The sequence below is a fragment of the Mus pahari genome, chromosome 3, assembly GCF_900095145.1.
Source record: "Mus pahari chromosome 3, PAHARI_EIJ_v1.1, whole genome shotgun sequence".
In the NCBI taxonomy this organism is placed as follows: Eukaryota; Metazoa; Chordata; class Mammalia; order Rodentia; family Muridae; genus Mus; species Mus pahari.
Genome location: NC_034592.1, coordinates 11957282 through 11967987, shown reverse-complemented (window position 1 = coordinate 11967987; position 10706 = coordinate 11957282). Strand labels below are relative to the sequence as shown.

The 10706-nt window shown below is 41.7% G+C and overlaps 1 protein-coding gene across 12 annotated transcripts in view; it reads left to right on the top strand.

The window, feature by feature from the left end:
• Ehmt1 (euchromatic histone lysine methyltransferase 1) overlaps positions 1 to 10706 on the top strand; it is a 150631-nt gene that overhangs the window by 110683 nt on the left and 29242 nt on the right. For all 12 annotated transcript variants that reach the window (XM_029535938.1, XM_029535937.1, XM_021192329.2 and 9 more), the window contains one exon: positions 6158 to 6280. In XM_029535938.1, coding sequence (XP_029391798.1) covers positions 6158 to 6280 — 123 coding nt within the window. The remainder of the gene's footprint in view (positions 1 to 6157; positions 6281 to 10706) is intronic.

The window sequence follows — 10706 nt, the reverse complement described above, 5'->3', positions numbered from 1 at the left end:
AGGCAGAGGCAGGCAGATTTCTGAGTTCGAGGTCAGCCTGGTCTACAAAGTGAGTTCCAGGACAGCCAAGGCTACACAGAGAAACCCTGTCTCGAAAAAGCAAACAAACAAAAAAGAAATGAATGAGAGGAAGCTTCTTGAGCGCAGGCCTTCTTCACGGTCTTCCTGATGCCGCCGGTGATGCAGCATATTCTGGAAGGAAAATAAACCTTTCCTTCCTTAAACTGCTTTTCTCAGTGGAAAAATACTTTGTGCTTTTATATTTTATACAAAATATCTTTGTCCGTTTCTGACCTTACCACCACCCTGAGGCACTCAACAGGCAGTGTGGTTCACTTTCATCCAATTTTAGCCTCTACAATAGTACATATTCTTTGGTATCTAGCTTCATTTATTGCAAAACAAGAACAAAAACCAAACAACAAAATAACAACAGAAAAGCATAAAACAAGAATCAAATGGGTATATGCAAAAAAGGAGGAAATTCAAGTGAGTTCTGACCGAAGCTCAGTATCAAGACGAGGATTGTTTATGTTCCAGGCTCCCCACACATCATCTTTTGTTTTTGTTGCTTGAGGCCAAGTGGTGCTTCCTGTCTCTGTATGGTTAGCTTGTATATGGGTGAGTCCTCCTTTGAACCCTCTGTTAAGTTTCCACCACCAACCGCCATCCATGTCTTGTTAGCCTGAACATATTACAAAATGAACTGTGTGACTGGGTAACCTTTTATATATAGGAGCTCTAACAAAGAGTCTGTCAGTCTGGCTAAGTTCTCATAGGTACTTGGACTACATCCTACAGTGTGTATAGTGCCATTCTTTTTATTATTTAATTATTTATTTTCTGAGACAGGGTTTCTCTTTGTAGCCCTGGCTGTATTGTACCATTCTTAGATGCTCTCTATTTTTGTGTATGTTTCACCCCCAGAACCTGATCAGTATCACCAACATTTTCCAGGAAGAACAATAGAATATATTTGATTTTAGTTTTTCCTGAGTGCAGGGGTGTTGTTTCTCCAGTTCACAGCATTTGTGTAGTGCTTTTGTATTTGCAATCACCTACAAGCTTTGGTTAGAGTCCCCAACTGAAGACTATTATCTGCGATGGCTCTTCAGGTTCTTTCTCTGGAGTGCTCTCAGGTGAGCCAGACTGACTCCAGGATTCTTTTCTTCTGTAAAATATATTTTAATTTATTTTTTAAATAAATGGTTAGATCTAGAAGTATTTTGCCTGTGTGTATTTATGTATGTATGTATGACTGTGCATCATATGCACGCCTAGTACCTGGAGGCCAGAAGAGGTGTCCTTGGAGCTAGAGTTATAGTTTTGATAAACTGCCATGTGAGTGTTGGGAATTGAACACAGGTCCTCTGGAAGACTAGCCAGTTCTCTTTTAACTACTGGGCCATATCTCCAGCTGCTAGGACTCTTCTAATTTGTTGTATTAATTACTGTTATTATTTGAAACATGTTTACAAAAGCAACTTAAGGTAAGATTGAGTCTCCTAGAAATGACAGAGAAGCTGTACTCATAATACTTCCACAATTTATGACCTGAACATCAATGACCGTATTAATAGACATGCTAACACAAAAGCAGGGAATCTCAGTGTCCTGCCCCTAGGCAAAGAACTAGACAAAGGAACTAATGAGTGCTGGGAAAGGGAGATTTAATCTCTCCAGGGATGGCTCTCTAGTGGTTTATCTACTACAAAGTGGTCGGTCATCAAACACACAAACAACCCCAAAAGGACTCAACAGGCTTGGTTGGTTGGTTTGTTTATGTTTTTGGAACCAGAGAGTTTCTCTTTGTGGCCCTGGCTGTCCTAGAACTCACTCTGTAGACCAGGCTGGCTTTGAACTCAGAAATCCACCTACCTCTGCCTCCCAAGTGCTAGGGTTAAAGGCATGTGTCATCACTGCCTGGTATGAGCAAGTTGTATTCATATATTTATGCACCTAGCAAGGGGAAGGAGGAGGAGAAGAAAAGAGGTCATCAGTTTGAGATTGAATGAGGCAGGGGTATAGGAAAGGTTAGAGGGAGGGGCAATGGGCAGGACTGGGGCAAGGTATAATTAGATTATTTTATTTTTTAGATAATTAGATAATTTTATTTTTTATAATAATTCACTTTACATTTCCTTCATTGCACCCCCCCCCGCACCCCCACCTACAGTCCTTCCCCCCTCCTCCCCTTCTGAGCGGGTGGAGGCTCCCTGGATATCCCCACCCACCCCCCTTGTCATTTCAAGTCTCTTCGAGGCTAGGAGCTTCCTCCTACTGAACACAGTCAAGGCAGCCCAACTAGAAAAAAACATATTCCACAAACAGCCAACAGCTTTTAGGATAGCCCTATTCCAGTTGTTTAGGATCCACATGAAGGCTAAGCGTCACATCTGCTACATATGAATGAGGAGGCCTAGATCCAGCCTGTGTATGTTCTTTGGTTGGTGGTTCGGACTCTGAGTGCCCCAAGGGTCCAGGTTAGTTGACCCTGTTGGTCTTCCTGTGGAGTTTCTATCTCCTTCAGGGCCTGCAGTCCTTCCTCATATTCTTCCATGAGTCCATAAGCTTTATCCACTGTTTGGCTGTGGGTGTCTATATCTGAGTCCGCTGCTTGGTGGAGCCTCTCAGAGGACAATATGCTCATGACTACGTGCATAACAGAGTATGCTTTGCATAGTGTTAGGGGTTGGTACTTGCCCATGGATCTCAAGTTGGACCGGCTATTCGTTGGCTGTTCCCTCAGTCTCTGCTCCATCCCAAGTGCCTGCATTTCTTGTAGACAGGATAAATTTGGGGTTGAAAGTTTTGTGAGTGGGTTGTTGTCTCCATCTGTCCACTGGGGTTCCTGTCTGGCTACAGGAGGTGGCCTCTTCAGGTTCCATATCCCCTATGTAGGAAGTCACAGCTAAGGTCATCCCCATTGATTCTTAGGTGCCTCCCTTATCTAGATGCCCCCACCTCCTCACCCCCATCAGTTGCAAATTTCCATTCATTTTTTATAACAGTCTAGCCCTCTCTACTGTCCTTCCCCACACCTGATCCTGAACCCCCTATTCCCCTCCCTAACATCCCTCCCTTTTAAGTGAGATTCAAGCTTTCTTGCTTGGGCCTTCCTTCTTGTTTAGCTTCTTTGGGTCTGTGTAGTGTAACATAGTACCTGTATTTATGGCCAATAGCCACTTTAAATGAGTACATGCCATGAATGTCCTTTTGGAACTAGGATGATATTCTCAAGTTCCATCTGTTTGCCTGCAAGATTCACTATATCTTTGTTTTTAATGGTTGAATAGTATTCCATTGTGTGGATGTAGATGTAACACATTTCTTTATCCATTTTTTTTTAAAGATTTATTTATTTATTATATGTAAATACACTGTAGCTGTCTTCAGACACTCTAGAAGAGGGCATCAGATCTTGTTACGGATGGTTATGAGCCACCATGTGGTTGCTGGGATTTGAACTCAGGACCTTCGGAAGAGCAGTCGGGTGCTCTTACCTACTGAGCCATCTCACCAGCCCTCTTTATCCATTCTTTACTTGAGAGATATTTAGGTTGTTTCTGGTTTCTGGCCATTATGAATAAAGCTGCTGTGAACACAGTTGAGCAAGTGTCTTTGTGGGGTCTTGGAGCATCTTCTGGGTAATATACCCAGGAGTGGTATGGTTGTTTCTTGAGGTAGAACTATTCCCAGTTTTTCTGAGAAAATTCTAAATTGATTTCCAAAGTGGTTGTGCAAGTTTGCACTCCCACCAGCAATGGAGAAGTGTTTCCCTTGCTCCACATCCTCAAGAGCAAGTGCTATCTCTTGAGTTTTTTATCTTATTGGTCAATCTGACAGGTTTGGGATGGATTCTTAGACTTTTATTGGTATTCGTTTCCCTGATAACTAAGGGTTTTGAACATTTCTTTAAGTGCTTCTCTTCCATTGGGATTCCTCTGTTGAGAATTCTGTTTAGTCTGTACCCCATTTTTAAATTGGGATATTTGGGCTGCCGATTTGTCCTATTGACAGTGTCCTTTACCGTACAGGAACTTGGCAGTTTCATGAGGTCCCATTTATCAATTGTTGGTCTTAGAGCCTGAACCATTGGCGTTCAGTTTAGGACACATACTTATCACCCTGTACTTAAATGTATTGGTACAGGAGGTATAATTAGATTTTAATTAAAAGTTAAAAAGTGATTTAAAGGAAGGAAAATGTTATTCTGGCTTACAGTTTGCATCATCATGGAGGAGAAGCTTATAGTGGCAGGAACTTGAGAGATACCTGATCCCATTGCATCTCCAGTCAAGAATACATGTTAAATGCTCATTCTGAGCTCACTCTTGCACCTCATGCCCAAAGGCTGTCTCCCAGGTGATTCTCAGTTTTGTCAAGTCGACAGTTGAGATCACCATCTTACTTGGTAGTGAGACAGAGATGAGCATCAGCCAGCGCAGAAGCCTGCTCAGACAGATTCGATGTCCACCTGCTATGAGGTCTTTCCTCACCAGAGGTCTCTCTATGCATTTCTGTGTTTTTCTGACTGCCCATGGCTACTGCAGCACTGTGGCTCCTGTTCCTCGGGTATTTACATCTTAGTCACACGGATGGAAGGTATTCTACTCTACCTTTGCTGAAAATGTTCTTGTAACATGCAGTTCTCCCTGTTCTTTTGCCAGTGTTGTGGACACTCAGGGTCTGGCTCCTGGGCTGAGAGAACAGTGATCACGGAAGCACCATCAGGCCTGGCTGCCTGTCTAGTCCATCAGTCTGTCTACTCATTGATAGTCCTGCTTCCCAGCACTATTCTTTTGTCCTATTTCCTGCTGTGCCTAGAGTGCTGGCGGGAAACTGATGGGTTTGCAGAGGAGATGACTCACTTGCCTTGATGAGAGACCTTCAACCCACTTTCCTCCTTTCCCTCTCCTCTTCCCCTCCCCCACTGTTACTGTCCTTCCTAGGCTTGCACCCTTACCCTCAGTAAGGACTTGGAAGCTATGGAAGCAGGTCATGCCAATTTCATGGTGGTTTTAATACTCCACATCCAGGATTCATTCATTCATTCATTCATTCATTCATTCATTCATTCATATTCTCATTCTCTCTCTCTCTCTCTCTCTCTCTCTCTCTCTCTCTCTCTCTCTCTGTGTGTGTGTGTGTGTGTGTGTGTGGTGATGGAGGTGTGGTAGAGTCTAGCAGTGAAGAATATATTTCTCTATTTGAAAATCGAATTAGTCACTTGGTAGGCCTTACTTTTATCCCCCCACCCCCTTATTATACTTATTTGTTAAAATTAACAGCTTGGAAGTTATTTGCCTTTAGTGTTTTGGGCAGCTAGACCTTGCTGTGGTCACTTGATCTCTGGTCTTTGTACTGTGAAGAGCTACAGTTCTTTTTGAAGTCTCTTTTTACTGTTGACAGCAAAAATGTCAGTTACCTTAATCCCTGTGAATATTTACTTTATAAGCTATTAGTCCTTGCTCTTTGTCTATGAGGCTAACGGAGAATGCCATGGAGAAGGCTTGGCTGTGAGCCTTTGACTTGCTCTCGGCCGCAGCTGACATCACATGTCCCCTGGCTGTACTTGTCTGTTCATAACGCCTCTCTATTTTATTGAAAAAGTTACAAACTATTCTAAAAGTTGTATTACTTGAAACTTATTTTTGTTTTATTCTGGAAAATAATATTTTGCAAAAGCGGCTAAGTTGATGCACTGTCCTCTGCCTTCCCAAATACTTTTCCCTCCCGTGAGTTGAGGCTTTCTACTCCCTTTCTTAGACGTATCTATATCCTGCTGTGCCTATATGTCAGTTAATTTAGAAAGGACATCTAGCAAAGATACCCTGCTTGAGCTAGAGCTTGATAGAATAATTGTGCCTGTGTGTGTGGGGGGGGGCTGTGGGGGGGTTGTTAAATACCTTGCACGTGTTGGGGCTAGACTTTGGCCTTGTTGGTGCAGTGTGGGTACCCTACCGCTGAATAGCTCCAGCTTTAGTTACTATGTCTTGAATGCAGTTTTGAAGAATCAGACAGCTGGACAGTAAAACAGTTTTAGTGTTGTTAAGTCTCTTCATGACAAATGCAGAAGCCTCACAACTCTTTTACTTACTGGGACAGGGGTGCAGAAATTGCACTCAACACATCTAAGTAATCTCTGTTTTACTAGGCGGGTGCCAATATTGACACTTGTTCAGAAGATCAGCGGACCCCACTGATGGAGGCTGCAGAAAACAACCACTTGGATGCAGTGAAGTACCTCATCAAGGCTGGAGCACAGGTGGATCCGAAGGTACCCACTCAGTCAGGTTCATATTCCTATTTCATGTGTAGATGTATCTTAGAGGAAGAGGGAACAGCTTCTCCTTAAACACTGCAGGAACGTGTTGCCATCAAGACATTTGCCCTATTATTTAGTAGAGCCTTTGTACTTGATATAGTAGTTCCTTTTCTGTCAGTAAAGATTTAGTTTGGCTCATGATTTCAGAGAGGTTGTGTGCCATCAAAATGTAAAAGGCATGGCGGAATTGCAGCAGGAACTTGCTGACTAGATCAGAAGGAGAGGATGTACACTGGGCTCAGCAGCAGGTATAACTGCACAGGCTTTTCTCTGGTGACCTGCTTCTGCCAGCCAGGCTCCGCCTTCTGAAAATTTCACAAATTTTAAGCTGAGAATAAGCCTTTGGGGACATTTCAAATGCAAACTGTAAATATGTGGTGACTTGGTTTGCTAGTAAAGATTTCCTGGTAACCAATGGATCTATATCTGTCTAATAGACAAATCAGCCAGAAAGGAGATGGCCATAAAGGTTTTGTTCCCTCTTTCATTGTTTTGTCCCTCTTGTTTAGAGCAGTTAGGCAAGAGGAGAAATGGAAGATACCCAAATTGGAAAGAAAACATAAATGTCTCTCAGTTCATAGTTACTGTGATCTTAAGTGTAGAAACATATGGATCAACAAAAGTATTGTTAGAGTTAGTAAGACAATTTAACAAATAATAGGACAAAGGTGACATAAATAGCAGTACATTTCTCTCTATATCTCTGTTTTGTGTTTTGTTTGTTTTTGCTTTTATTTTTGATATGGGGTCTTACATACTGTGAGCTTAGAACTTGTGATCCTTCTGCTTCAGTCTCCTAAGTATTGGGGTTACAAGTGTGCATCACTGTGTTCACTTTATATTTCTATGTTCTTTAAGTTAAATTATCCAAAAGGAAGTTGAGTTATTTCATTTACAGTTACATCAAAAAGAATAAAATTCTTACAAGTATGTTTAATCAAAGAGTGGAAAAGCTTACACATTGAAAACTCAAGCAGGGCTGGTGAGATGGCTCAGTGGGTAAGCACACCTGACGACTGCTCTTCCAAAGGTACAGAGTTCAAATCCCAGCAACCACATNGTGGCTCAAACCATCCTTAACGAGATCTGACTCCCTCTTCTGGAGTGTCTGAAGACAGCTACAGTGTACTTACATATAATAAATAAATAAAATCTTAAAAAACAAACAAACAAACAAACAAACAAAGATTGTTAAAGGAGACAGTGTAGTGTATAGCTCAGTTGGAAGAGTGTCTATCTCAGCACCAGATAAAACCTGTACACAGGTTTACACCGTTCCTTCTAGCACTTGGGAGGCAAAATCAGAAGTTTAAGGTTATCTTTGGTTACATAGTTTGATGGCAGCCTGGACTATTTTCAACCCTATCTTACATAAACAAAAAGAAATGGGAGGTCATACTTTGTGTGTACATATTCTATGTAATCCTTATCAAAATTCCAACTAAACACAGAAATACCCATTCTAAAGTTGATGGAAATTTTTTATGAGGTCTAGAATAGTAGAACGAGTTCCTTATTTCAGAATTTATTACAAAGCTACATTAATGAAAATAGGGGTAGCTCTGGTATAAACATCCAGCTACAGGCTTGGCTTGGTCTTGATGTGGGCTCCCCAACAGCTGGATCAGAGGCAGGCCCTGACTCTTGCCTGTTCACCTAACTGAGCTGCCTTCTCTGGCCTCAGTGAGAGAGGGTGTGTCCTGTCCTGCAGTGACTTGATGTGCCAGGGTTTATTGGTACCCAAGGTTGTCCCCCCTCCATAACCCCCCCCCCCACACACACACACACAGCTTTTTGGAGGAGAAGAGTGAGGAGAGGCTGTGATTGGGATGTATGGGATGTAGAGTGAATAAATTAATTAATTAATTGGGGGTGGGGGATAAATGCAGAGCAAGAAAAAAAAGAAAAGAAAAAAGATAGAGCTGCAGATCAGTAGAATTAGATGAACAAAATCTCAGAAATAAACTATTGCTGTGTTGTTAGTTGATTTATGACAACTATTTAGCAAATGGTACTGGGAAAACTTAGTATTCATATATTGAAGAATATATTCATACCATACATATACAAAAATGGATTGAAGAACTAAACATAATAACTAAAATTATATACTTTGTAAGATAGTAAGACCCATGGTCACAACCCTCGCTGTACAGAGAGAGCAGGAGTGCTACTCGAAGCACAAACTAGGTTCCATAGTGAGAACATCTTTCAAAATAATGTAGTTCCTAACGGTTTGTCGAGTGCGCAGTTCTAGCCCTAGGTATACACCCAAGCAGTACAAAGCCACTGTGAGCAGCACGGCTTATTGCAGTACTCCCCCTAGAAATAACTTACCTATCCTTTATGTTGTGTTAATGAACAAGTGCTCTATCTATTCAACAGACATCATCCCTGGTATGCCACCCAGGGACAGTCAGGGACAAAGCATAGAGATGTGACAGCCCAGGTAAACTTTGGGGATATAAAGCTAGACACAAAGCATAAGTACCACAAACCTCCATTTATATGAGATTCCCAGAGAGGAAATCACAAAGTGTGGCTTAGATGGTCTTACTAGCTGTAGAAAAGGTGATTCGTACACCTACGATTTAGTGGGCCCGTGCGCTGGCACACTTGGGGGATAGAGACTTTAGGATCTCTGAGTTCAAGGTGGCTAGGGTCTACGTAGTGAGTTTTGAGCCAACTGTAGCTACATAGAAAGACTCTATGTCAAAATTAGCAAACAAACACATACGTAAATACGTAAATTCCAGAATAGTAACGATAATTGAAAATAGTAGGAAAAACCGAGAGGGCTGAGGGTGTAACTTATTTAATGGATTGCTTGCCTAACACTCTCAGACCTCTAAGTTTGATTCCCCAGTACCACATAGACTGGGTATGGTAGGGTCAGTCTATAATCTTTACACTTGGAAAGTGGAAGAAGTTACCCTTGGCTACAGAGTGACTTCAAGGGCCAGACTTGGCACATAAGACTGAAAACAAACATAAGATTGTAATATTTTCTGGCATAACTACAGTGTAAAGAATAGATGTCAGTCAGTGGTAGAGTGTGCGCCTAGCATGTATTGGTGTGGCTCTGGATTCATCCCCAATACTCCTCCCCGGTATAAATTATTCTTTTTCACATTAGTACTTGTTTGTTTGTTTGTCAACAAAATGGCCATAACCATGTGCAGACTTAATCACATCCATTTTCACATCAAATACAATTTTTACTATTACTCTGGTATTAAATACTATTCTTGGGTCTTAAAAGGGGGGAGTGCTGTTTTCATCTAGAACAGTTGGGAACCTACAAAGCTGCTATCTACGAAGTGTTGAGGTCAGATATCAAGACTAAGAAATGTGTGAGTGGGTTGTGCAGCAGATTTAGTATAGCAAAAGAAAGGGTGAGGGAAAACTCTTTGAGTATTCAAACGTTATAAGACCCCAGACTCTCTAACACATATACAAGCCTGGTTCCTCAGAAAGACAGCAGAGAAAACCTAATAGGAAAACAAAAAGTAGGGTTAAGAACTCATGATCATGAGTTCTTACCAGAGAAGACCAGTAATCTACAGATTTAAGCAAACAAACAAAAAAGCAACTCAATAAAACCTAAGTAAGGCAAACAAAGAATACTCCACACTCAGATACATCAGGCAGAAGCAGTGAAGACAGACAAAGAAATCCTGCAGGTTGCCTGTTGGCACACACCCTGAGCTGCTACCAACTTGGCCTGTAGTGGTCTAGGCATGGATGAGAAGAGGCTGCTGCCACTGTGCCAGAGGAAGAAGTCTGAGAAGAAAAGACAGCCCAGAGAAAGTGTCCTTTTACAAATGAGGTAAAACCAAGTGTGGTGGCACATGACTGTTATCCCCAGCACTCGGGAGGCAGAGGCAGAGGCAGGCAGGTCTCTGAGTTGAAGGCCATCCTGGGCTACACAGCTAGGCACTGTATCAATAAATAAACATAAAAGCTGTTGTTTAAATGTCTTTCTTTTTAATAATTGAGATTTTGTTGATTGAGGATCAATACATAAACATTTCAGTTTGTACACAATTTTAACTCATGTGCCAAAAAACCTGCGAGACCTCTGACATGCGTCTTCTAAACCAGTTATTACAGTAACGCTCCATCCTAAAGCCTGGTGAAAGGTTCTCCTTTACAGGGTCTCACAAAGCATCATCAGATAACAGTATCTGTACTTCCTCTCATTCACATTTTGACCTGTGTACTACATGCTCAGTGTTTTATTTTTTCATAGCATATTGTTAAAACTGACCACCAGAAATAGAAATGTTAAAGGTGCTAGAGAGAATTTTTCTTTTTCCTCTCTCTCTCTCTCTCTCTCTCTCTCTCTCTCTCTCTCTCTCTCTCTCTCTCTCTCTCT